The 24,851-nt window shown below is 37.9% G+C and overlaps 2 protein-coding genes across 2 annotated transcripts; both read right to left on the bottom strand.

Moving 5' to 3' along the window:
- On the bottom strand, positions 1-13,689 carry gkup (glucuronokinase with putative uridyl pyrophosphorylase). The gene is made up of 23 exons (XM_053646607.1): positions 12,651-13,689; positions 11,345-11,451; positions 11,217-11,261; positions 10,931-11,084; positions 10,765-10,836; positions 10,389-10,477; positions 9,872-10,028; positions 9,595-9,672; positions 9,332-9,423; positions 9,141-9,246; positions 8,980-9,059; positions 8,809-8,877; positions 6,752-6,812; positions 6,625-6,641; positions 6,307-6,364; positions 6,122-6,214; positions 5,984-6,044; positions 4,084-4,197; positions 3,951-4,008; positions 2,673-2,741; positions 2,513-2,576; positions 350-421; positions 1-133 (listed from the first exon to the last, which is right to left on the bottom strand). The coding sequence occupies exons 1-23, from the start codon at positions 12,705-12,707 to the stop codon at positions 62-64; spliced, it is 1,845 nt and encodes a 614-aa protein (XP_053502582.1). The 5' UTR covers positions 12,708-13,689; the 3' UTR covers positions 1-61.
- A 438-nt stretch (positions 13,690-14,127) lies between these two features.
- Positions 14,128-23,078, bottom strand: arcn1b (archain 1b). Its single transcript, XM_053646608.1, has 10 exons — positions 22,846-23,078; positions 20,716-20,979; positions 20,445-20,624; positions 17,860-18,059; positions 17,584-17,748; positions 17,312-17,477; positions 16,792-16,939; positions 16,578-16,686; positions 15,669-15,873; positions 14,128-15,570 (listed from the first exon to the last, which is right to left on the bottom strand). Exons 1-10 carry the CDS (start codon positions 22,846-22,848, stop codon positions 15,481-15,483), a joined length of 1,530 nt encoding a protein of 509 aa, XP_053502583.1. The 5' UTR covers positions 22,849-23,078; the 3' UTR covers positions 14,128-15,480.
- Positions 23,079-24,851: the final 1,773 nt, after the last annotated feature.

The following is a 24,851-nucleotide window of genomic DNA, read 5'->3' as shown; positions in this document are numbered from 1 at the left end:
ACAGAAGTGCAATATAATTCATTGTATGTTGTCCATAGGAAAATTACTTATACCCCACGCATTAAGATGGACTGTGGGGCACAACCAGGCAGAAAACACAGCCAGCCTCCTGGAATGCTCTCTTCATCTCCACCTAATGGTTCGACAAGCAAACACACTCAGACTGTATCTATTATCTTTACTACACATATATTAGCACTGCTTTAAGGAATATGATAGGTTTCATTAATATTTATTATAATTAAACAACTAAAGTACTCGTTTATGTGAAATAATTTATTTCTGGAAGAAAAAAAAAACCATACATGCATATATAGTAAATATGAAATACAAAAAAAATGAAGTTTACCAATCGGTCAGGATCCATACACAGGCCCACTACAGCACCACCACTGCCCGGTAATTTCACAGCAGAGCCAAGCTGTATGCACATACAAAAGACAGGAAAACTCTCGAGGCAGCTGTTGACTTATTTTCATGATTAACATGTTACTATTACCTATAGCTACTGTGAACATACTCTCATCTGCAATAAAGATGGCTGTCTTATTAGCATTATTTTCTTTTTCTGTTGGCCAGTTGAAGGTAAAGTTGCAGACGTCAGGTAATTCCATCTGCATATCAAAATTAGCAATATGTTTGGATTGGTTATGTTGGATTGGTTGCTTTTAGAGCTGCAACAACTAATCGATAATAATCGATTATGAAAATCGTTGCCAATGAATCTCATTATAGATTAGTCGGTCTGTGCGTGGCACAGAGGAAATTTACTCATTATGTTACTACTGTTCCAAAAACACGCTTCGGAGAGTAAATACTGAAGTTGTGTCCCAAATGAAGTACTGTACACTTACACTATGTACTCTGCACTACCGTCTAGTGTGTGGATTTTAGAAAGGTAATATCGTCTCAAAAATAACACTAGCATTTTTTTTACTAACCGGAAGTATAAGCTGCTTCCATACTCACATAATGCGTCACCGCTAGCTTTAGCCTAATACCCAGACTCACCGACAATGACTTTCTTCACTTTACTGTTTCTGTCAGCTTTATATTTTATTCCCAACATGACCTCAGTCCTCATCACACGGAGGCGAAATTGTCACGTGACTAAGGAAGAAAGTGTGCGACCTCTAAGTCGTCTAAGGCAGGGGTGCATTTTAAATTAAACGCCGCAGAGAAGATCAAACTTTATAAAGCGGAGTTTGTGTAGCACGGAAGCATGACAGTGATGCGGTCGCGAGTTGCTTAAAAGGTTTAAATTAATTTAAGTTTATAGTCATTATATGTTGTATTTGTGTGCTTGCAGTGTAACTTCTGTTGTTTATTATAACGGAAGTGATGTGTTAGTAACGAGGTCGCGTTGCTGATCACGCGCGGTGTAGACGTGGTGATACAGAGTGGGAGCGTGAGTAAGATCTGTAATGTCTCATTAAACATTATGATCAAAAGTAAACACAAGTAAAATAATATGTCTAAAGGCAGTGAGTAACAGAAACCATAAGGTATAGTGAAAGTGAGTTTTTATTATTAATTTAGGACTGTAGTTTAATTCTGTGCTTTTTGTGCATCCATAAACATAATGCATATATACGAATATTATATATATAAATTTCTTATTTATTTAGTTTATATTTATATTATATATAAGTACTTATGCATTATTTTTTTATGGATTCACAAAAAGCACCAAATTAAACTACAGTCCTAAATTAATAATATATATTCTTGTGTGTGTGTGTGTGTGTATTGGGTTCTTTTCTGTTTTGGACAACTGAGCAGATAAAGGTTAAAGGTCTTGCTCAAGGACTCAACAGTGGCAGGTTGGCATTGTGGGATTTGAAATTACAACCATCCAGTCAGTAGCCCAAAGTCTTAACCACAGTGCCACAAACATCCTGGTTCCAACATAGCTGGAACAGTTATATGCACCATTTTACATCCTTGACTAATATTGTAAGAAGCAGGTCATGGTGCTGTCTGTGTTTTAGTACACAGTTAAAAGAAAGGACAGTAAGGCTAATTTTAAACCAAAAGCATTAATCATACAGTTTCCTATGCTAATCAGTGTAGCTTTTTAAACCATTTGGAAATGCCACTGCAGGAATGACGCACACACCCTGTTGTTCCTGCTTGTCAAAAGGTTCAAGAAACGGCATTCCTTCAATGTTTTTGACTCGAGAAAAACAAAACCACTGTAGACATATTCTAGCTTGTGTTCTACTGTTTACTCTGCTGGAGAGGCCCATTGCCAGTCATTATGTAATCTGACACGCCCAAACAGGGAGTTGGAGTTTTGTGGCATTTAGCTATAATTAAATTCTTGTTAAGAATATACAGAATATTTCCCTAATGGACATTACACATATTTTAAATCTATAACTATAACCATTTAAAAAAATCATGTTGACAGTGGGTTTAAAGACTTAAAACAGAAAAGACTAAATCTAAATCTATGTACTCTATCTTAAAGACTAAATCTATGTACATTTCCATCCTCGCAATGCTTTACCTGTCTCGCCATTTGTACCATTCTGAGATTTCCTGTGCCCAAACAAGATTCAGTGTAAACAGACCTGCAGGAAAAAAGGAAGTTTTAATTTGAAGTTCAAGATGGACATCACACTACATCATGAGTAAGAATGGCTATATAGAAGTGTGAAGGATCTTACCGTCTCAGTTCAAAGTTTTCATCCATAAGCTGGGCCAATCTGGGCCAGTCCTTAGATTCGAAGGCTCCCCTGTATGAAGAAAAGAAACTATCTAGTAACACTGCAGTTTGTTCCCTCACTAGTAAGCAATAATTCCTTCATTAATTTTCAGAAACTGTCTTATTCTTATCTGTGGCCTATCCCAGAAACACAACGTGCAAGGCAGGGATACACCCTGGATGGGACGTCCGTCTATCACCTCACATTATTTAGGGCTGTCTCAGAGAGTAACAGGGCGTGGGAAGGTGTTGACCATACATCAGCTAAAAATATAGCTGAGATTGCATGTCAAATGGATGTTGAGATAAAATTTTGTAATCAGGAAGAAAAATGCAAATCTCTCATGCCGATCAAGCACTAATGTTACAGTGCACTTTGCCAGAAGACAAATAAAACAAAAGAGAAGTGTGTTCATTTTGTGACAGTTAGGGAGAGGCTATGAGGATCAGGGAGAATTTATTGTGTTATTGATCATAGACACTGAAAAAAGAAACAACAATTTTAGATACACTATACGGCCAAAAGTTTGTGGACATCTGACCACCACACCCATATGTGGTTCTTCCACAAACTGTTGCCACAAAGTTTGAAGCACATAATTACATAGAATATTTTTGTATGCTGGAGCATCACAATTTCCCTTCACTGGAACTAAAAAGGCAAACATGCTCCAACAAGACAATGCCCCTATGGACAGGCAAGGTCCATTAACATGGTTTGTGAAGGTTGGAATAGAAGAACTCAAGTGGCCTGCATAGAGTCCTGAACTCAACCCCACTGAACACCTGTGGGAGGAAATGAAATGTTGATTTCACCCCAGGGCTGCTTCCCCAAAATCACCTGACCTCACTAATGCTCTTGTGGCTGAACGGGCAAATCCCCACAGCCATGTTCCAAAATCTAGTGGAAACCTTCCCAGGAGAGTGAAGATTATTATAACACCAAAGGGGGAATGGGATATTAAAAAGTGCATATGGGTGTTTTGGTCCAGTGTACACAAACTGTTGGCCCTATAATTATACACACTGGCCCCAGAATCATACACACTCATTTACACCTCAGATCAATGCATCTACTTAATACTTATTTTGGGAGGTGGCGTGGGAGGAAACAGGAAAACCCAAAGGAAACCACACTTTCATGGTTAGTTACACAGCAACACTCTATAAGAGTGTAAAGATTAACAGTATCTTAACTAATGGTATATATGTATCGTAAATGTGCAGTGCTTGAACAAACCGGGCCTGGTCTGTGAGATTAGCGAAGCGTTTCATGGCATCTACCACTTCAGGTTCACCTAGTCAAAGACAACAAGGCATTAGAGATGAGCAGGAAAACTACACTAAAATTCATGTTCATTCTGTGTACTTACCCTTCAGCCAGCGCTCTCTCACATTGCTATGAATGCGGCCAGAGTCACTTGGATCCCCCAAGTAAGCTAACCAAAACGTGGGAAGACTGCTCATATCCATAGAGATGTACTCCCCTAAACAAATATACACATATCAAGCTCCAGATGTGTGGAGTCCAAGACACTTCTTTATGTGATTAAGTAAACACACTAAGCTTTCTAAATTCAAATTGTTTGTACTGCATCTGGAGCGCTCTCTGTGACAGCATCTATGCACACTAATGGTCAGAAACATATTAAGTACACATATTCAAAGGCATGTTTATCTCACCTATATAAGCTTTAAACTTGGTTATAATCTCTTGAAATGTGATTATTCTACATTCTATGCATTTACTGTAAAAAGATAACCATAAATTAATTGTATTCAAAATTATTTTCAAGTCAAATGAAAATGAACTTCATGAAATTCATTATGGTAGTCACAAAGTCTTGATAAAAATTTTTTGGTTTTATAACCGGCTGAAAATCTCTGAAACAGGGTTGGGGGATCGAATCCCGCCTCCGCCCTATGTGCGCGGAGCTTGCCTGCTCTCCCTGTGCTTCGGGGGTTTCCTCCAGGTAGTCCAGTTTCCTCCTCCAGTCCAAAGACATGCATTGTAGGCTGACTGACATTTCCATATTGTCTGTAGTTTGTAAATGTGTGTGTGATTGTGCCCTGCGATGGGCTGGCCCCCCACCAGGGTGTCCCCATCTTGTGCCACAGTCCCCTGAAATAGGTTCCAGGCTCCCCATGACCCTGTGTAAGATAAGTGGCACAGAAACTGGATGGATGGATGGATGGATTTCTGAGTGGCTACCTAACAGAGTTGGTAAATGTAATCTAATTACTTTTTCTGATAACACAATAATGTAACGCATTACATTTTAAATTTATGTAATCTGATTACAGTTATTGATGTCAATAAAATTGTGTTACTTGCGTTACAAATTTATTGTTAAGAAAACAATATTAAGTAAAATTCATTTAAAAAATAAATTTTGAATTTTACATTTTGCCCCGAAGATTTTTTCTTCAGCCCTGAATAATTCTCCACTTGGAGCGGTTTGTCACTATGTAACTTAAGGTCAGTAATTTTACATCTTCAGGGAATGGAGGTGAGACCAATCGGACAGGGTTTACAGGAAAAATATGTGGAAATATTTGTGTCTTATTGGCTGACAGCTGACAGCTCTCAATTCTGCCAAACGCTATCTCACACAGTCAGGGTGAGGAAATATGGATATCCAGCAATTTTTAACCAGTAAAGGGGTTGAATCTGAAATAGTAACATCCTCTGATGCTAAGCAGGAAAACAAGGTGTGTAAATGTCTATATGAGTTCCAGTTTACATGAACATCATATGAGCAGAGCATCAGGAAAATAATGTATTTTGCATGGCACTGTAGCTGCTAAACCCATAGAATGATAGCTTAGTTGTGCCTCCCCTTGACTAGCAACAACAGACTATCCTAGTTAGAAAAGTTTAATATTTTATCGGTCTGGCAGTCCTACAAACAGTGATAACACCCGAGGCAAGTTTTATGATAAATCCAACTTTTTCTGATCATGTCATATATTGATGCGTGCTAAAATTACTGAAAGAACTATGAGTTTCACTTTGTAGTGTATTTGTGTAGGTTTAATAGGTTTTGAAAGTAACGTGAAAATAAACGAATTAGTAATCTGATTACTTTTTACATACAGATTACAATTTTAAAGTAGTAATTAGTAATCTGTAATGGATTACATTTTTTGAAGAACACCGCTACCTATGTAGTATATTGCCAACCATGACACTCTCGACGGAATTAAGCTGTGGTCATTGTAATAAATAAAGTAATAAGCTATACAAAGAAATAAGATTTTCAGAGTCAGTACCATAACCTTGCTTGTCCATTAGCTCCTTATTAAAGTCCATGTACACCAAACCCTCATACACCTGCAAGAGCATCATGATACAATAATGTAAGAAAAGTGTATGTCAGTAAAAAATTTACTGAGTGATGCAAGACTAACCTGTACCACTCTGTCCTGCAACCCGGCTGTGATAAAGAGCTCATCTGTCTCCACATTCAATATAAAGTTCGCTCGAATTGGTTTAGGAAGATCCTAACAAGGGAGGCTGTAATATTATTTTCCCTGTCACATCTGAATTAAATTAAGGTGAAAGATTTGTTGGGGGAAAAAAAAGGTAAACTTACATCTTCAGTGAGGTTGTAAAATTTCATCAGGCACTTCAAGGTAGCAGATACAATTGCACTTCACATAAAACACAATCAGTAAGAATGTCAGTAAAATTACAGGCCATAAATATAAGTATTAACACAGCAAGATTTATTACAAATCATTATGAATATATTATAGTTGCGGTTTATTCATCAATACAAATGTCCATTGCAGTGTACACACATGGTTTTTATTTGATTATTTTTGCTTAATTATTTCAGAACACTGATGGCAAATAGCTTGTATAGTAAAATAACCAAACCTTTTTTACATCCTTGGTGAACAATACTTACCTACTGCCAGCTAGGCCCTGGAAGTGACCAGAAACATGTATTACATGTGAATTTCAGTTTTGAAGCAACTTACAAATCAATACATTAAAAGATCTGTAGAGAACAATGTAGGACTAATTGAACTCACCACTTGGCGTGGAATGTTGGTGTCGTACTTTAGAGTGAAATTCTGCTTGGTAAGAGCAATGCTGTCCAGATAATAAGGAAATCAAGATATGAAATATATTTTTATTTATCTATTTAAAGAATTTCTTTAAGATTCTACTAAAATTACTATAAATATACTAGAAATTCTGCTACAAGTAGATCTTAAAGGTCTTTTTTTTTTTTTTTTAAATATAAACCATGAGCCAACCCTTTGGAACATGCCCATAAACAATGTTCTCATCTGCATCTCTGAGGCTAATTTACTGCACATGTTTGCCATAAATTGCTTTGGGACCAGTAGTTTCAAGTTTAAAGACTGATTAATTGAAATATACTCCAACAGTACATTTTTGCTGGGTTTCTGCACATGTTGTGGTCTTATGAAATAAAACAGCATACACACTTTCAAAAGAAGGAGCTAAAACAAGGAACGTGTACATTAAAGGGCAAAGTGGGGAGGGTGAAGCTAAATCCATCCATCCATCTTCTTTATGGGGAGCCTGGAGCCTATCCAATGGAACTCAGGGCACTAGGCAGGGGACACCCTGGACAGGGTGCCAACCCATCACAGAGCACAATCTCTCACGCATGCATTCACACACTACGGAAAATTTGGAAATTCCAATCAGCCTACAATGCATGTCTTTGGACTGGGGGAGTACCCAGAGGTCCAGAGTCGACCCGAAACACTGCTAAGCACAGGAAAACATTCTGACCACTAAGCCACCATGCCTCCTGAAGGCTGGCTTGGTTATGGTTGGGATACAAACAACTGTGGAAACTGTGGAACACATTTTAATAGAATGTAGAAAGTACAATACTGAACTCAATAGGCTGACTGATTGTAACAAGGAAAGACTGATTAGAGTAGTGGAAACATTGGCATCAGGAAAAGGGCATTCATGGATGTATGAGGTTCTGTTTAGTTTTGGATTTGGTATTTGGCTCTAAGATAATTGGATGTGTTGTGGACACTCTGTTCTGTCCAACCTCAGCAACAGTCCCAGACAAATGCTCTAAGAGCTGAACATGCAGTTGAAGTGAATAGTCTGGTTTCAGTCATAATAGTGATCAGATTCATCACCCATGTGACAAAATACAAGCACAAGGATATAGAAGTAGTTTAAAAATGACTGCAAAAATAGCTGAGTGAAAGTGAAGTAAGTTCTGTGACAAGGTCTCACATTTTCTGTTTCAGTACAGGCACACCCAGAAAGGCCAATAGGATAATTAAAATGAGAAAAAAAAGCAGGCAAGAAACAGCAGCAAGCATTTCTTCTGGGACCAACGAGGAATACCAGATGTAACTAATTTCACAGACGACTTGCTACAGGATCAAAAAGCCTGGTCTGGTGCACTTTTACTTACTGTACAATGGTGTCAGTGAGGTTGTGTTCATTGACTGTATGTGATCATGAACTCAGAAGTGTACAAAGGCATTTTGAATACAGAGTCGCAGAAGATTGCAAACAAATTGTTCAAATGATAGTAGTGGACCTTTCAGAAAGATAACACTCCGAAACACACCACCTGCCTTTTTAAAGAATAATTAAAAAAGCCAAAAAGAAAATTACTGCCTGGGAATGGTCTTTTCAGAACCCAGACATAAACCTTATAAACTCCCCCAGGGAATGCAGTGGAGAGGGAAATGACAGGTCATCAATGCTCCAGTGTGATTGCCTGACTCTTGGAAGAAACTTTCTGCACAATTGTTACAGAAACTTTCGATTCCATGCCCAGACAATGTCAATGTCAGTATTGTAAAGCAAACGATTGTTTTGTAACTTACAACCTAAAAATCTGCTGCGCTACTATAATATTTGTTTAAATTAAATGCATGGTTTGACATACTGTTTTATTAATACAGTTTTAACTATGGGCCGAATGTACCTCAGACGGTCTGAATAAGTCTACTTAAATACTTAAACCTCTGGTGTCAGAAAGTAATCCAATTTTTAAAATTATTATTATTATTATTATTATTATTATTATTATATCCCCACTACATTTTGAAATGTGTGACATGAACAGTCGTACCCTTGATTTGAGCAGAACTGATAAAACTTCTTACAGGTGGCCTGTAACAGTCTCAGCCCTCCCAAATACCTGGCCAGAGGGAACATGAGTCAGTGTTCATTTCATACAGGATATATTGTCTGCACACATAGCAAACAGAGACAGGAAGTATTACTGAAAAAAAGAACAAACCCTTCTTTGTGGCTGATGTGAAACAGATCCTGTAGGCTGCCAAACTCAGTGGGATCATTCAGTGGATGAGGAAGGAGGACCTTATCACAAACACGTTAGAGTGGTTAAAAGAAATCAGAGTCTGTTACATAGGATTTATAAGGTTTACTGTTTTTATCTACCAAAGACTGGCTTTCTATTAGGGTCACTTCAGCCCAGAAATTAGAGATGGTCATAGCAATGGTTTTGCCATTGAAGCCATCAGAAGGATTTCCCATCAGTCCAACCCTGTAGAGGGGCAAACAGTGATAAAGCAAGACTCAAAAGATTGCAGCTAGACTGTATTGAGGTTGGTGGGTGTGCTATCACAAACCTGGCATAAGAGCGGAATGTGATGGGTTTGGCTGGAAGCGCTTGCTGTTTAGTTGAGTAGTGTGCAAGCCATTTTGTGTAGTCAGACAGACCCTGTAATGTAAGACATAAATCTAGTTAACTTTGCCTAATTGGATTCATCTGATTACTATAGCAAGTATTAGCACTAATACAAACATTCTATTTTACAAAATGCACTAAATAAACTTTTAAACAGATGTCAAGGCTATACATCCACATATATACATATATTCAGGTTCTCACCACTTGTCCAATTAACTGGAACCCTGTGGGTAGCTTCATTCCATACACAGGCAATTGTTTTTCATTTATAAGCCATTCCTAAGAACCAGCACATGAACAGAACAAGCAGTGTCAGCTGCAAATAAATCCACAAATTAAACTTTGGAATAGTACTTCAACGTTAGGAAAAGGTGAGTTTCTCTTGTTTTAAGCACTTTGAGGTAGCTGTTTTTTTTTTGTTGTTGTATTTTTTTTTTTTTTTTGCTTAAAAATGAACTGAAGCACTGAATGCACTGACCCACAACATGCCGAACGTCCTGTATTCTACATCCGGCTGCTTGAGCAGGAAGTCTGAGATGTGAGATAGCGTCTCTTTGCGGAGGCAGTAGAAGACCACACTGGCCAGACGAGATGCCGTAACGCCCTCCTGTGGCTTCTCAAGGAAACGCTTGATCCTAAAAGACAGCAAGATAAATATGATCCAGCTACAATATACGCCACCTGCATATACACACACAGAATAACTGTATCTCCCACAATGGAATTACTTAATACATACTACTAAAGATTAAAATGTGAAACTGAGCTTTAGTCCTAAATTTGCATAAAGTTGTAATAATATTATATTTCATATTTCACAACATAATACAGTTATGTACAGGGATACACATGGGCGGTTACCTGATGAATGCTGTTAACCAAAATGTCTAGTGAAACATTTCATATATATTTATGAACATTTTAGACTGTGTTTTCTGAAACATTGCATGGATACTACATTTTTGTCTGTAAATGGTTATGGAGCAATCCCTTACCTATGAGAATCTGGACATACTTCTACAATGCCTCTGGAGTAACATTTCTCCCCTTCTTCTAGCTCATAATATATAGCCAAATCTCCAGACTGAAGAATGAAATGCAAATGTGATTAACTGTGCCATTCAGTTGTGAAGCAGTCTCTACATGTTGTTTTAATACATTAAAAAGCTAAGTATTGCAGGTGAAACTACAGCAAAAAGCAAATTATTAATTTGTTAAAATATTGGCTTTGCAATGCTCACAATATTATATTAATAATTTGTCAGGATATAATCATTTGCCATGCCTATACAAAAACTTTGTGAATATTAGCTGGCATGCATGACAACATTGCTGTTGCACATAATTTGCATAAAAAGCAGTTGATCTTACCTTAGACCTAAAAAAACGAATAACTTGAGCAATGTCAAAGTTCTGGTCAGAACAAAGCATGTCTCCTGCAATCTAGAGACACAGAAACACATTAAAAGCACAACAAGCCAAGCAAAATAAGGAGAAATGCTAAATGCTATAAATTTAAATATAGTCCATGCCATACCACCATGATGTCATCTTGAAGGTGACGGCTTCGGATGACCAACTCCAAGTCAGCGACGGCCCCAAGCCGATCCTCCAAAGTGGTGCTACCATCATTCACCACGTTCTCCACTGGAAAGTCATTGGCAGTTGCCCACCGCTCATAATGTTTGTACCTACAATGATGGGATGAGTCTTTTGTGAAAACTACCTTTTACAGGCCGTATTACAGGCAATATTAAACTATGTAAATTGGCTTCAACATTTAATACTAGGACTATGATTAAAAAATCTAAAAATGTACTCACTTATCTGCATTTGTGACTAAATAGACTTCACTGAAGAGTTGTCGCCTATAAAGGATGAGATAGATTAAATGAGGCTGCCTGAAACATATCCTTTCAAAATAATAACAATTCAATTTAAGGCAACTTACGTGTTGACTGTTTCCCACCAAAAATCTAGGATTTTCTTCCCCCCAACACCAGGTAGCAATGCTTTTGGCACCCCAGCTAGATGTGTGTACAAGCCTGTGACATCATACTGCCATAAAAACGAAAATGGTGAACAGGATCATAAACTGCCACTTGATTAGGGCCTACTCAAACACATTATCAGCTCAAGTGAAGTTTGTTAGATGAGCACTTGAAGGGATGACATAACTGTAGACCTCAGGAGCAGAACTTTTTCGCAAGGTAATCAGAGGTGGTTTCATTTTTCAACCAGCAACCGTTTGTTACATTCTGTAAATTTGGAGTCTAATGCATTGATACAGCTGATAAATCACATCCAATTCACATCTAATTACAATTGCAAATTAAGTAATACTACATCTGGTATTCATGCACATGTTCTGCAAATACCTCAGAGCAGCAGATTTGTGGACTTCGCAGTTGATAAACTGCAACCTCTGAACCTGAACCACTTTATTTCAAAGGTTCCACATTACATCATTTGTGCCTATTGCATGATTCAAATGAAGAAGCTAAGTTCCGGTTGCATGGCCACAAAACAATCTACACTGGTGCAGAGTGATATACAGTATCACTGCCACCACACAAGTTTCCTCAGGGTTCTCTAGTTTCATCCAAATTCCACACAACGTGTGTCCACAAAACATGCCCTGCAATAGACTGGTGTATTCCCACCTCATACCCAGTGTTCCTAGGATAGGCTCTGGATCCAATGTGAGCCTGACCAGGATAAAGTGGTTACTGAAGATGAATTAATGAGGACACAGAGCACAGCCTGCATGGAATATACCATAGTTATGTGAAACAAAGCAAACATGGCCAATTCTTCAACAATGAGTGAACTATCTTTCCTAGAAGAGTGAGGCTTCTTGGAGATTTCCATAAGTGTATGTTCATCATGTGGACAGCTATAAGTACTCATTTTCTAATGATATATATATTGTTGTATAAATAATATTTTGTCCAAGTGCATTTCTAGGGGAAAGTCCACTATCCCTTCCACCCCCTTCCCTTGTAAAGTAAGTGATAAAAGAAAGTAAATTAGGACGCAGTGATACGATGTTGCCTCAATCAGTGTTTTTGTACGGACGCAAATATTCCTATACAAGCAGGACAGAAAGTGTAACTGTGTGTGTGGAAAGCAACCCTAAACCTACATCAGACTTTGTTTGATTTTCCACGTCATCTGTTCCAATAGGTAACTGTTACTTCAAACTTACATGTCACGAAACGCTGAACATTGATATGATAAAGACTGTAATTCTGTACCTTAATCTGCGTCTCTAAAACAGTACCATGACCTGCAACAAGTAAAATGCAAATCATTGTAAAGCGTCTTATTTACTATTGAAAGTTCGCAAGATGTTCAGAAAGAGTGCATGGTTCAGTAACAACCCGGAAGTGGGCGTGTCATTAAATTTCTTAAAGCTGCAACGTCCACAAAATGATTGCCTAACTACCCTGTTGGAAAAAAAAGAATAGAAACCACAACAAATACCATTACAAACCATCAGCATTATCATTATCGGTCCTTAATGGTATTCACTAGACACGACATGCCACCAACAGAAGGCTACAAATTACCAGTAGAGTCCCACGAAGACCGTTACAGTTTCCATTATAACCATTACATTACAAACCATTACAAATTCTGTGAGGGTTTCTATTATTGTTATTTTTTAGCAGGGTACAAATATAGTAAAGCAGTGATTCTCAAAGAGCTAGTCTGCGTTTTATTATGTTTATTATTTATTTATTTTTTACTGATTTTTCTGGTGGAAATTTCATGAATAGAAAGTTCCATGGCTTAAATAAATAGCCAAAATTGTATTGTACACATGTAAATGATGAGCTTAATATTTGACTATTTGGATTATGTCCAGTTGGCAGTAATGAAACTATAAAAATAAATGAAACTTGATTTGTTGCATTTTATACAGGTTGCATGCATATCACCTCATGCAGTCATATTGGATATGAGCCAACTGTGAGTGTATTACATTGAAGTAACAGTTTATTCTATGCATTAATACAGAACAGGGGCTATTCTAGCACAAGGGTTGGCTAATAATGATATTGACTAACTATAAACACAACAATAAACAATAATTTTAAGAATGTTGGTCTGTGATTTCCACCACACTGTATCTAAGTAAAAAATGCATGTAGATTTGCAATCTGGAAGTCACAGGCCTCCAATCATGTTACAAATATAAATAGATTTCCACCTACTTCATCCTTCAATAATGAATTTGAGGCTTTTTCTCTTTAATAATAAATAAGAATCCATGTCCTTTTCCTATAGTCCAAAATGATACTCAGGCCTATTTCTTATTGTCTTTATTAAAGTGTTATTATACTGTAAGTGATAGTATGGCATGCACTGATCAGCCATAACAAGTGAATAACATTTATCATGAATATAACATTTAACATGAATAAAGATTATCTCGTTACACTGGCAGCTGTCAAGAGGTGGGATATATTAGGCAGCATGTGAACAGTCAGTTCTTGAAGTTTATGTACTGGAAATAGGAAAAATGGGCAAGTGTAAGGATCTGAGCGACTCTGACAAGGGCCAAATTGTGATGGCTAGACGAATGGGTCAGAGCATGTACAAAACAGCAGGTCTTGTGGGGTGTTCCTGGTATGCAGTGGTTAGTACCTAACAAAACCGGTGACAAGGTCATGGGCACACAAGGCTCAAGACTCAAATACAACTCATGAAACACACCTCACTTTCATATTCAAGCAATATGCTTTAATATCAAAACAAGTAATTGTAAGCTGGAATGTTATCATTTTCATCTCTCATTGGATATTAAAATAACCCCCTCAAAAAGTATTATCTGACAAGTTTTTGGGAAGATACAAAAATGATATCAGTGAGAAAATATTTTCCACTCAAGTAAATCAATACATATCAGAGGACTTCTACTGTTTTTCTATTCTTAAAGTAAGCTGAACAAAATACGTGAAATATTGTGAATGCTTGTTTCTACTATTAATGCATGATTTAAGTGCTTAGATAAAGAATTTTAAATCGTGAATGTAGAAATCAAGCACTGAGCACTTCAATTTGCAAAAATCTTACAAATTTCTCTGTTTTATCAGATTTCACTTGAATCAACATTAGATTTGCAGACAAATTTAGAGCAACCAGTGAACATGCTCCCAGTGCAAGTCAGCTCAACAGATGTCTGAGTTTCAGATTGTAAATGACTGGTTATATCAGGGAAGAATAGCAAGGCTCCTCTTACAGCTCCGTTACTGTGTCAGTGTTCTCCTCTAGCATGTTGAAGACATTTAAAATATACAAGCTCTTTACAACCAGTAGCAGCTATCAGAGCAGAAGAAAACATTTCAATCTGGTGCAGTTTCTGACCTCACAAAAATCCTTGCAGATTTATGTAACTGATGTATTACTGTGAAAACAACTGATGCAGAAAGTAAATTACTTTAAGAAGCAGATAGAAAACAATATTTTGTCCTGGATGGGCATTATATGCATCGATAATTAAAATGATAATAAGTTTTTCAAAAAAATAAGAAAAAAAAACTGCCCTCCTAAATACAGAACAGAGTGAACACGTGAAAGCTATTTATATATTTCAACAGAGTTCATTATGAATGAAAATAGAAGAAAAAACAATTTCCTTTTCTTATTTCACTCATTTTGGACAAACGAGTCATTCTAAATACAATTTGTCGCATATTTAAGAATGTGTGGCTCTATAAGGTTACGATATAGAAAATATATTATACTGGGGCAACTCTCAAGTTCCTCCTATAATTTATTTCAGGGGTTATGAGACTCGTAGGTCCAGATTCAGGCTGTAAGATGAGACAATGTGGTGTGATGATATCTCAGTGTCCTTGGCCTCAAGTCGCAAAGCTCAAGGTCCATCTGTGTTCATGTTAAAATGTGGTTCATTTACCTCTTAGATTCATTTTATATAAACATATAATTTCCTTTGCCATACAAACAAATACACAAATACTGCACGCCATCAGGAAAGATTTGGACACTCAGATTGTACTGTGTCCAAACTGTTACACAGGTAGGCAGGCAGGCTAGAAACATTTCTTTTAATAGTCTTTAGAGTATCTCATACTTGTCGACAACAAAGGAAGTCTCAGAGGAGAATTTCACCGGGCTGTCCTCTTCAACCTGGGTAACTTTGGCCACCTATAGTAACAGGCAAAGAGATTTGGTTTTCATGATTTTATTCCCCCCCCCATCATTATCATAATAACTGGGCATACATCCCAAACACTCCAGCTCACCTGAATGTCAGAATAGGTGCGTTTAGACACAAATGACACATTCACTGGAAAGAAGTCATTTGGCCTCCCAGCTATGCTGAACTCCAAACTTCCACTCTTGTTGTTTTCATCAATGACAGGCAGGGACCATTCAAGAATGTTTTTCCTGCTGTCATGGCGATACTCGCCATCAAGATCTCCAACAACAGGTGCGCCTACTCCTGACCTGCAAATTTGGGGTGCATGATGCAAGGAATAAAACATGACAGAACATACCGTTATATGAAAATAATTCTCAATGGGGTGGTGAGATGTGGCCTGATATAAAACGTAGTTACTGTTACTATCCCAAAGTTAATTAGTTTTCTATAACAGCACATTTGTTCATTATACCACAGCAATTTACCAACACTAATGTTGTTAAATAAAGTATGTTACATCATACCTTTTTTTCTTCCATTTTTAGTTAGACTTGTGTTGTGGAATGGATGTAAAAGTGTTTTTTTTCCCCCATTACAATAAAGCAGCTTAAAACAGTTGTTCCCTTACCAGTTTCTTTTCTCTCTCTCTCAAAATTAACAAGACAAAAAACTTTCCCATTGCGGAAAAATTAAAGACACATGAAGTCAACCAACAGCATCTTTTCAAACTGCTGCTCATTCACTCCGAGGAATGTGGTATCTGCCCTCTTCTGTGAACATGAGCTCACAGATGCCCATGACTGGTAAATGTCGCTGTTTGACAAAGAATATTGTATGCCATCCCTCCCACCCAGACAGCATGGCTAAATTTGCTTCCTTGGGTCCCAGCCAAGGGAGGCTAAAGGCTGTAGAAGCATCAGGATTCAAACTTGTGATATCCTGACAATAGTGGAAATGCTTTTTTCCTTGTTGGGGAGGGGGTTCTGGATGTGCTTTAACAGGAACTTACGGTACAGGGATGGTGATGATTACATCATTGAGTTCAAGGCCCTCGTCCTGGAGCTCATACTCAATGTTGACATCGCAGTTGCTACCACTTTCTGAAGGCCAGCAGTTTACTACAGACAAAATAAGTTTAATGTTAATAGCCAAAGTGTAAACTTTTGTAAAATTTTGGTACACATTTAAGGATTTAAGCATGTACTAATTCAAGAGGAACCCACTGGTTAAAGGGATGAGGGACTCGTCTGTGCTCTGTAGCCTCCACTTCAGCACACCCACATCGCTGTTAAGGGGGAAAGACTTTTCTTGGTTTTTCAGTCCAATCAAAGACTCTGCAGTGAACAGCTTCTTATCTACATTAGGATGGGTCTGAAAAAACGATTTATAAAATGAATTATTTCCAGTGATATTTGATAAAGATTTGCATTTGTATTGTTATGAACAATTATTAAATGAGGGGTGTCGTGCAGACATATGGTTTACGACTCTCTAATCGTCCTACTCGAGCAAAATTAAAATCAATAAAACAAGCAAGTTCATGCAACAGTGTAGAGGTGTAGGCAGGACCGTTTTTTAATCCCACTCCTGCTCACTCTAGAAATAATTGTGCAGACCCCTTTGACCAAGCCTGCCAATTTACACCAGGGGTTCTCAAAATGGTCACATTTGAAAGGGACCCCTTTAACTGCAAAATAGATTTCTTTACATATGCAATCTTGAAACACCAGAATGCAAAATTACCTGCAGTTGCACTCCTTTCTTGTCATTGTTGTTAATATGCAAGCGGATGCGGCCATATTTGTCATCTGAGACTCTCAGTGTGATCATACCCAGGATCTCCATGTTCTGCAACCCACCATCCCGTCCACAGGTCAGAGATATCTTCTCCTCCATCCTTAGATGTACACTGAGCCGTTCGAGCAATACATGAGCCACGCATTACTCTCTGAAGATTTTAAATATTCCTTATGCTTAATAATTGTGAAGAATCACTGTTAGAATATAAAGCATACCTTTCAGTGTTCACAGGAGGCTGAAGGACTTTAGAGACTTCTGAAGCTTTCCTTCCAGCACTGGGTATCACAATATTTTCACCCTCCGACTTAAGTTTGTCTACAAAGTTATCAATCTCCTTTCCTTTGGCACCCAGTTTCAGTGCTTTACCAGAACCACTTGGCCTGGAGATGACACAACCTCACGTTAATTCTGTTCATAGAAACTAATAAGAAAGAAAGAAATGCACTGTTATGTAGTCAGGTATTTTGCATGTAACTACGTGGTACACATACCTAACTGATACAGGAGCTGGTTTAGGCTTCTCTGGTTCCATCACTGAGTCTGTGATGATGGTAGTTGTGCTGCTCATTCCTGAACTTCCAAAACCTCCAAAGCCTGGTGCCTTTTTGCCGGCACGCTCTGCATCCCGTCTCGCCTGCTGCAGCTCTTTAGCCTTTCGCCTCATCTCTGCATTTGCTTCTCGTTCTTGGGTCTAATGTGAGAATAAACAAACAAACAACAAAAAAAAATCATTAACAGATATGGACAAATCCCATAGCGCATGACCTCAGGGAGTAAACAGATTTCATGATGGACTATTCATGGTTTTTTTTTATTATTATTATTTGTATTTGTTCAGTTCAACAACTAGAGAATATAACCTAATTCCTATTGACTGGTAAGTATGTTCAAAGTTCTTCATATTGCAGCAAGAAACCTCAGTGCTGTAACTATGGCGTATGCTACTCATTCTGCTTATGCTGAACCTCACCACCTGCTGCACTACACACCGGCCGATTTGAGAATAGGCTGAAGGTAGTTTTAAAAAAAAATGGTGGCTTAATTAGCATGCACAGATCATTTCTGAATCAGGCACATGCAAGTATTTGCAAATACTGAGGAAGCTGAGCAAAATAATTTGCAGAACAAAGCTGTCATATAACTCTCCTAGAACAACATGCATAATACATCAGCTTTTGGTTAAAGGTACACTATCTAAGTTTTGGCTAGGCTTGCTGTGATAGATGGTGTTCGGGCTGCACACCAATTACATCACTTGTCCACCGCAGCACTGCCCTCACCGTCGTTTTGCTTTTTTTATAGTAATAAAAATCATTTAGTTCAGTTAGAGAACGGACAATACAATTAAAAACTGAACGTGTCTGCTCAATTCGGCATGAGCCGAATGATCGGAACACAGATGAGCAAGGGGTCAGATTTCATTTATCACAAGTGAGAGTGAGGTGAGCTGACTGACAAGATGATGGTGGAAGATTCGGTTTCAAAAGTTCCATGTTTAATATAAGCGAGGTTTTCATTGTACTGTTTTGTAGTTGTTGTGTTTTTCATTAAGAATAATACTGAACCCACCATTCAAGCAACTGCCACCCCCAAATTGTCGCTAATTCGAAAGCGAAAGTGAAATGCGCACAGCCGAACAGGCATTTATAAGCGAGGTGGAAAACACCCCTAAAATACAGATACTTATAATAGGCTTACCTTAGTGAATCACAGTATAGGTCCTTTCACACTGAGCACGATGCGATAAAGCGAAGCAAAAGTGCTTTAACACCGAACGCGAAACAACCGATCGCCTTCAGCTAGTTCACACCTGCACGATTGATGGCGCTGACCAAGAATGCATTTCACGCCTGCACACTAGATGGTGCAAGCCACTATTCAGCTGATCGGCCTATCGTCTTTGACCACTGAGAATATTATTTACATAAGTTAGTGTATAGCACCACAGCACAAACTGTTAAGAATTTTTTGTGTGTTTTTTGAACAGCACCATTAAGCTATTTTAGAATGAATGAAATAACGTGGAATATAATGCAACAACACAATAGTGGGACAAAACCGAGTTTAATGCCCAAGACCACACGTAGAGCCAAATGTCATGAGAAAACGGCACTTTTTAATGCATAAGTAACTGATGCACATCATTTTATTGGTAAAAGGCCAATTGGATGGAAATACGGGCGGGAGACAGCAAATATTGCACATTTTTTTTCTGCACTTTCACTTTGTCAATAACAGAAATGCACAAAAGGTTGATGGAAACTTGGCAAATGATAAGAACTCAATATACATTCTCTTCTGGAATACTCTTCTTTGGTGTTTACACTGGATTTCAAAACAGCTTTCTGTGCTATAGCACCACCTATCTCACCCCTTTGTGCACCAGCAGCGTCACTGGACACGTGATCTAAAGCTAAAATCTAATTGAATGGCCCATTTCTTTGTGGAGCAGCAGGAAAAAAAAAATCGACACACTGGACAAAAAAAAAGTGTCGCTTTGTCGCTCTGCGAATGATCGTGCCCGGTGTGAACAGCTCCTTAAGGATCTACTGTTTCGATTCAAGAGCGTCATCACGTTAAACATTCGCGTCGCTTAATTGCACTCAGTGTGAAAGAACCTTAAGACAAAAACATGGTTTGGAAGGTGGATTTACGATGTACTTACTCATTATTAAAAATTTGTTTATTTTGACTGGGGGAGGAAACCGGTGTACCTGGAGGAAACCCCCGAAACACGGGGACAACATGAAATCTCCGTACACACAAAGGGCGGAGGTGGGATTTGAACCCCCAACCCCAGAGTTATGAGGCAAACATGCTGACTACTAATCCAGAATGCAAGAGAAATTGTATCCTTAATCTGTATTAATGCATTAATTAGGTAACTTGCTTGCTACAAATTGTTACATTATGCTAGTCATACTGAGTGAATTGAGTTTCCAGAGGAAAACAAAACAAAAAAGCTTGGGACTGGGTAGCACATTATATCTTTCACATGCTCATGCACCCTCACTAAAGAGAACACATCAAGAATGCTCCTTTGTCATACTTTTCAAACTGAACCAAGCCACCTCACCTCTCTGACTGCACGGAAGACCTTCTCTTCATGCGAGTCCATTTCAGTGAAGGTTCGGATCTGGGCCAGGTTAACATTTTCCCTGTAGCCCAAAGCAACAATTTCATCAAAAGCAAATATGAGATCGAAGCAATGTTCGGAGATCTCGCTCTCCTCCAGCACACGGCAGTACTCAGGGATCTGAAAATGAACACACATGTATATAATATACTGAATAGAATACGATGAAGGGTAATGTAGAGGAGAAGTAAAGCAGAAAATCATTTCATACCACACGAGAGAAGAGCCGTAGTGTCTCCAAGTCCTCCAGAATGTTGCTGTTTTTCGTGGTGACAAGAACCATATAGAGCTTCTCTAATGGCTGATAGACATAGCGCACACTATCTGTCTCTACAAAAGTGTGCTGCTTCCCTGTGCTCATCAGTTTAGGAAAGGCAGCCAGGAGACCCTCGATGCGAGTGCGGGTCATCTCTACAAACTGCCGTGACACTATGGCTTTTCCTGACTTGGTGCACACTGCAGCGGCCAATAGCACCTACAAAGAGATTTTAAAAATTATATACATATAAATAAACAGGCAAAACATTATTAGAGTAGCAGACAAGATCTACTGAAGTTCTTCAGTCCTGATCCTCTGATCTCATAAGGACTCATTGCTATAATTTTTTTTAGTGCCATAGTTGCAAGCTGATTGAGGAACTGGTTCATGATTCCAGTCCTTAGAAACCAGATTACTGAACCTGTGGCACATGATTTATTCCAGTTATTGACTTGTGTATTTCTTCATAAGCTGTCTCAGGTGAATTAAAGCAGTGATTACGTGTGTGTGTAATATATATCTACATACAAATAAAATTACACTACTAGTCAAAAGTTTAGAAACACTCATTCTTTATTTTTTCCCCTCCACATTTTAGAATAATAATAAAGTCATCAAAACTCTGGAGTAACACAGATGGAACTATGGGAATTAAGTTTTGATAAAAAAAAAAAAATCCAAAATAATGTAATATTTTATCATCTTCAAAGTAGACATCTTTTTTGCCTAGAATTTCCAGAAATGTATTCTTGGCATTTTCTCAACCAATTTCTTGAGGAATCCCCCTGAGATGCTTTTTAAACAGTATTAAAGGAGTTTCCACCTATGCTGGACTCTTATTGGCTGCTTTTCGGAATATTTCGCTCCAAGTCATCCGTTGGAAGAAATTTTTTTTTTTTTGTAAATAAAATATTACTTTTCTAATGAAAGAAATTAATATGGTGCCACAATGATATTTTTGTCTACAACACCGACTTCATACATTTAATCATACAGCTTCAGATCAAAATATTTTTAAGATCATGAGAAACATTTCAGTCAAGTGTCTCAAAACGTTTGACCGGTAGTGTATATGTATGTGCGTGTATTTGTGATTTACAACCAGATTTGTCAGAGCTGCTGCTGGATCAATCAGATTTGAGTATTCAGCAGCACTGTGTTATTAATTAAACAAACAAACAAACAAAAACAAACAAACAAACAAACAAACAAACAAACTCTTATGTAAAAGTCTGAGCACTGAGTGCATAATCACAATAAAACAAAAAAAAATCTGAGGAAAATGCATTTAATTGATTAATAAGTAGATTAACAGATAACATTAAAATTAGATGTGTAATTTAGTACACATTTAAGATCTTTCGCCTCATATATTCCCACCCATGTACCCAATGTAATACATTTTTAATTAAAAACCAAACTTTATTAATATAGACTTTCAACGGGTCAGGTTTCATAATGACGTGGTGTCTGACCTTTAGCTTTATGTGCACTTGACCAGGTTTAGCGTTAAATAATTTTGTGAAAACAAAGAGGAATGTTAAAATATATCTCAGTGTGTTATTCAGAAACCTGTCACTCACTCCTGCTGACTTTAAACAAAGTTAGCCAAAGTTGGCTAAAATCGGCTAACTTCCATTTGTCAATCTTCATGAAAGGGTCATGGACAAAAGGTCCTATCTTTTACACTGATACACAGCCTGGTTAACTGGATAAAGGAAAACTATTTAATATGAAAACTAAAACAAAGCCTTTTTTCCTCCAAATTTGGCTACACCTTTAACGACTAACATTAGCTAACTAGCTAGCTAACTAGCTAGCTAGCTACAACCAGCTAGCTAACGTTACCCTACATTAACAGATATAACTAGTTCGCTATGACCTCCAGCTAATTTCCGAAATATGTGTTAATGTAAAGTTCTTAGGATAATTATTTCAGAAAATATTAGTGCTATGCTGTCAGAAGGAACAGTTGTGACCGTTGCGCAGTCTGCTGTCAGTAATGAACCTGCTCCATGTTAGCTGGTAGCTAGCTCATTAACTCTGTTCCGCTTTATAACCAGAGATAAAATCACTCCATACCATTTTGGATCCGTCTTAAGATGCTTAATTCCACCGCCAAGATACTCAACCGCTTTCAAAAAACAATAAACGCGTGAATAATATAACAAGGTGTTTGTTTATTTCTTGTGAGGCTCACGTAATCAGACTTGCAGCGGTACAGAAGAGCAGAGCCACGTCTCCAACCGGAAAAAGTTCCAGTCTGGAACAGGTTTATGAGAGGGGCTGGAGCTGAAACAGCGCCCCCTGTGGAGAGGAGACACAACACTTATCCTCGTCTACATACACTCAGGCCACACTTTCACAATTCCTACACATGGATTTAAGAAAACTGAAGAATCAGAGCATAGTTTCCAAAGCGCTGAAGCTGTTCTGGTGGCTCATACACACACACACACACACACACACACACACACACACACACAACCGGTCAAAAGTTTAGAGACACTTGAATGAAATGTTTCTCATGATCTTAAAAACCTTTTGATCTGAAGATGTATGATTAAATGTTTGAAATCGGTGTTGTAGACAAAAAATATAATCGTGCCAACATATTCATTTCTATGATTAAAAAAATAACATTTTATTTACAAAACGATATATTTTTTTAAACGGACGCCTTGGAGCAAAATATTCTGAAAAGCAGCCAATAAGAGTCGAGCATAGGTGGGAACTCCTATGTCTACTTTGAAGATGCTAAAATACTCAATTATATATTATATATATATATATATATATACACACACACACACACACACACACACACACACAAATATATATATACATACATAACCTTTTGATCTTTTATTTAAAAAATTTCACAAAAATATTCTGCTCTCATGGATATCAAAAAACTGCAAACACATCGCAAGTTTATCCAAAAAAAAATTTTTTTTTTAAATGTAGGTGTGCAACAATGAATTCATATGAGAAAAATATATTTGAAGTATATTCCCTCTGATATTTTTAAAAAAATAAAAATTTGTACACCTGGGTGACTTGGAATAGGAAACCATGACTTCCTGTTTCACAGGGGCATAAATATGAGGTAACACATAGGACAAGTTCCCTTATGCCCTGTCCCAAATGGCACACTCCACCCTTGTGGCCCTCCTCTGAGTCCACACTTTGTTGACGTCAACTAATGCAGACCTTTGGGACGCTAAGGCTTGAGTCCACAAGGAATGTTGAAGATGAGGAAGATGTTGCCAGTTGTTGTTGTTTTCATTGTGACACTAGCAAGATGGCTTGCTATGCAGAGACATCAGCATCGTTTTTATTAAATAATCATTGACAATGGTCATAGCCTGAAGCTCCATTCCATTTTAACTGACTACAATTTCATGTTTTTTATCTTCAAACTGTGTAATGAAATATTACTAAATGCTAGAGCTACAGTTCAATTACATTGTAAATCAATGTTAATTATAAAAACAAAAACTTACACTTAAAAATCCTCTTCTCTGTCATGCTGGCTAAAACTTGCAATCAAAACTCCTCCTCTGCTTTCTGATTGGTCTGTCACAAGGACTGTTGGGTAGTGGACTGCCATGAGCCTGCAGCAGTGTGGGCTTCAATGAAGACCACAGTGAGGGCGCAAAGGGGTCACTTGTGAGAACCCTCACAAGCGCCAAAATCATAAATGGGACACACTATGGACTGGTAGACTTCAAGAGCATGCACAACTGAAGGCCACGAGACTGCAAGTCCACATGAAGTGCACGATTTGGGACAGGGCCTCAGTCATTCATGACAATGGGTAAGACCAAGTAGTATAGCTGTGATGTGTGGCAAAAGGTTGTTAAGCTTCACAAAATGGGATGTGGCTATAATAAAATAGCACAAGCATTGAAAATGCCCATTTCCACCATCAGGGCAATAATTAAGATGTTCCAGTCAACTGGAACTGTTATGAATCAACCTGGAATTGGACACGTGTCTATATTGCCTCAACACAGTATGAAGAGGATGGTTCGAGTGGCCAAAAATCTCCAAGGATCACAACTGGAGAATTGCAGAAGTTAGTT

Source organism: Ictalurus furcatus, chromosome 17 (genome assembly GCF_023375685.1).
Source record: "Ictalurus furcatus strain D&B chromosome 17, Billie_1.0, whole genome shotgun sequence".
Lineage (NCBI taxonomy): Eukaryota > Metazoa > Chordata > Actinopteri > Siluriformes > Ictaluridae > Ictalurus > Ictalurus furcatus.
The sequence above is the reverse complement of the archived record's forward strand: the minus strand, read 5'-3'. Positions and strand labels throughout refer to the sequence as shown.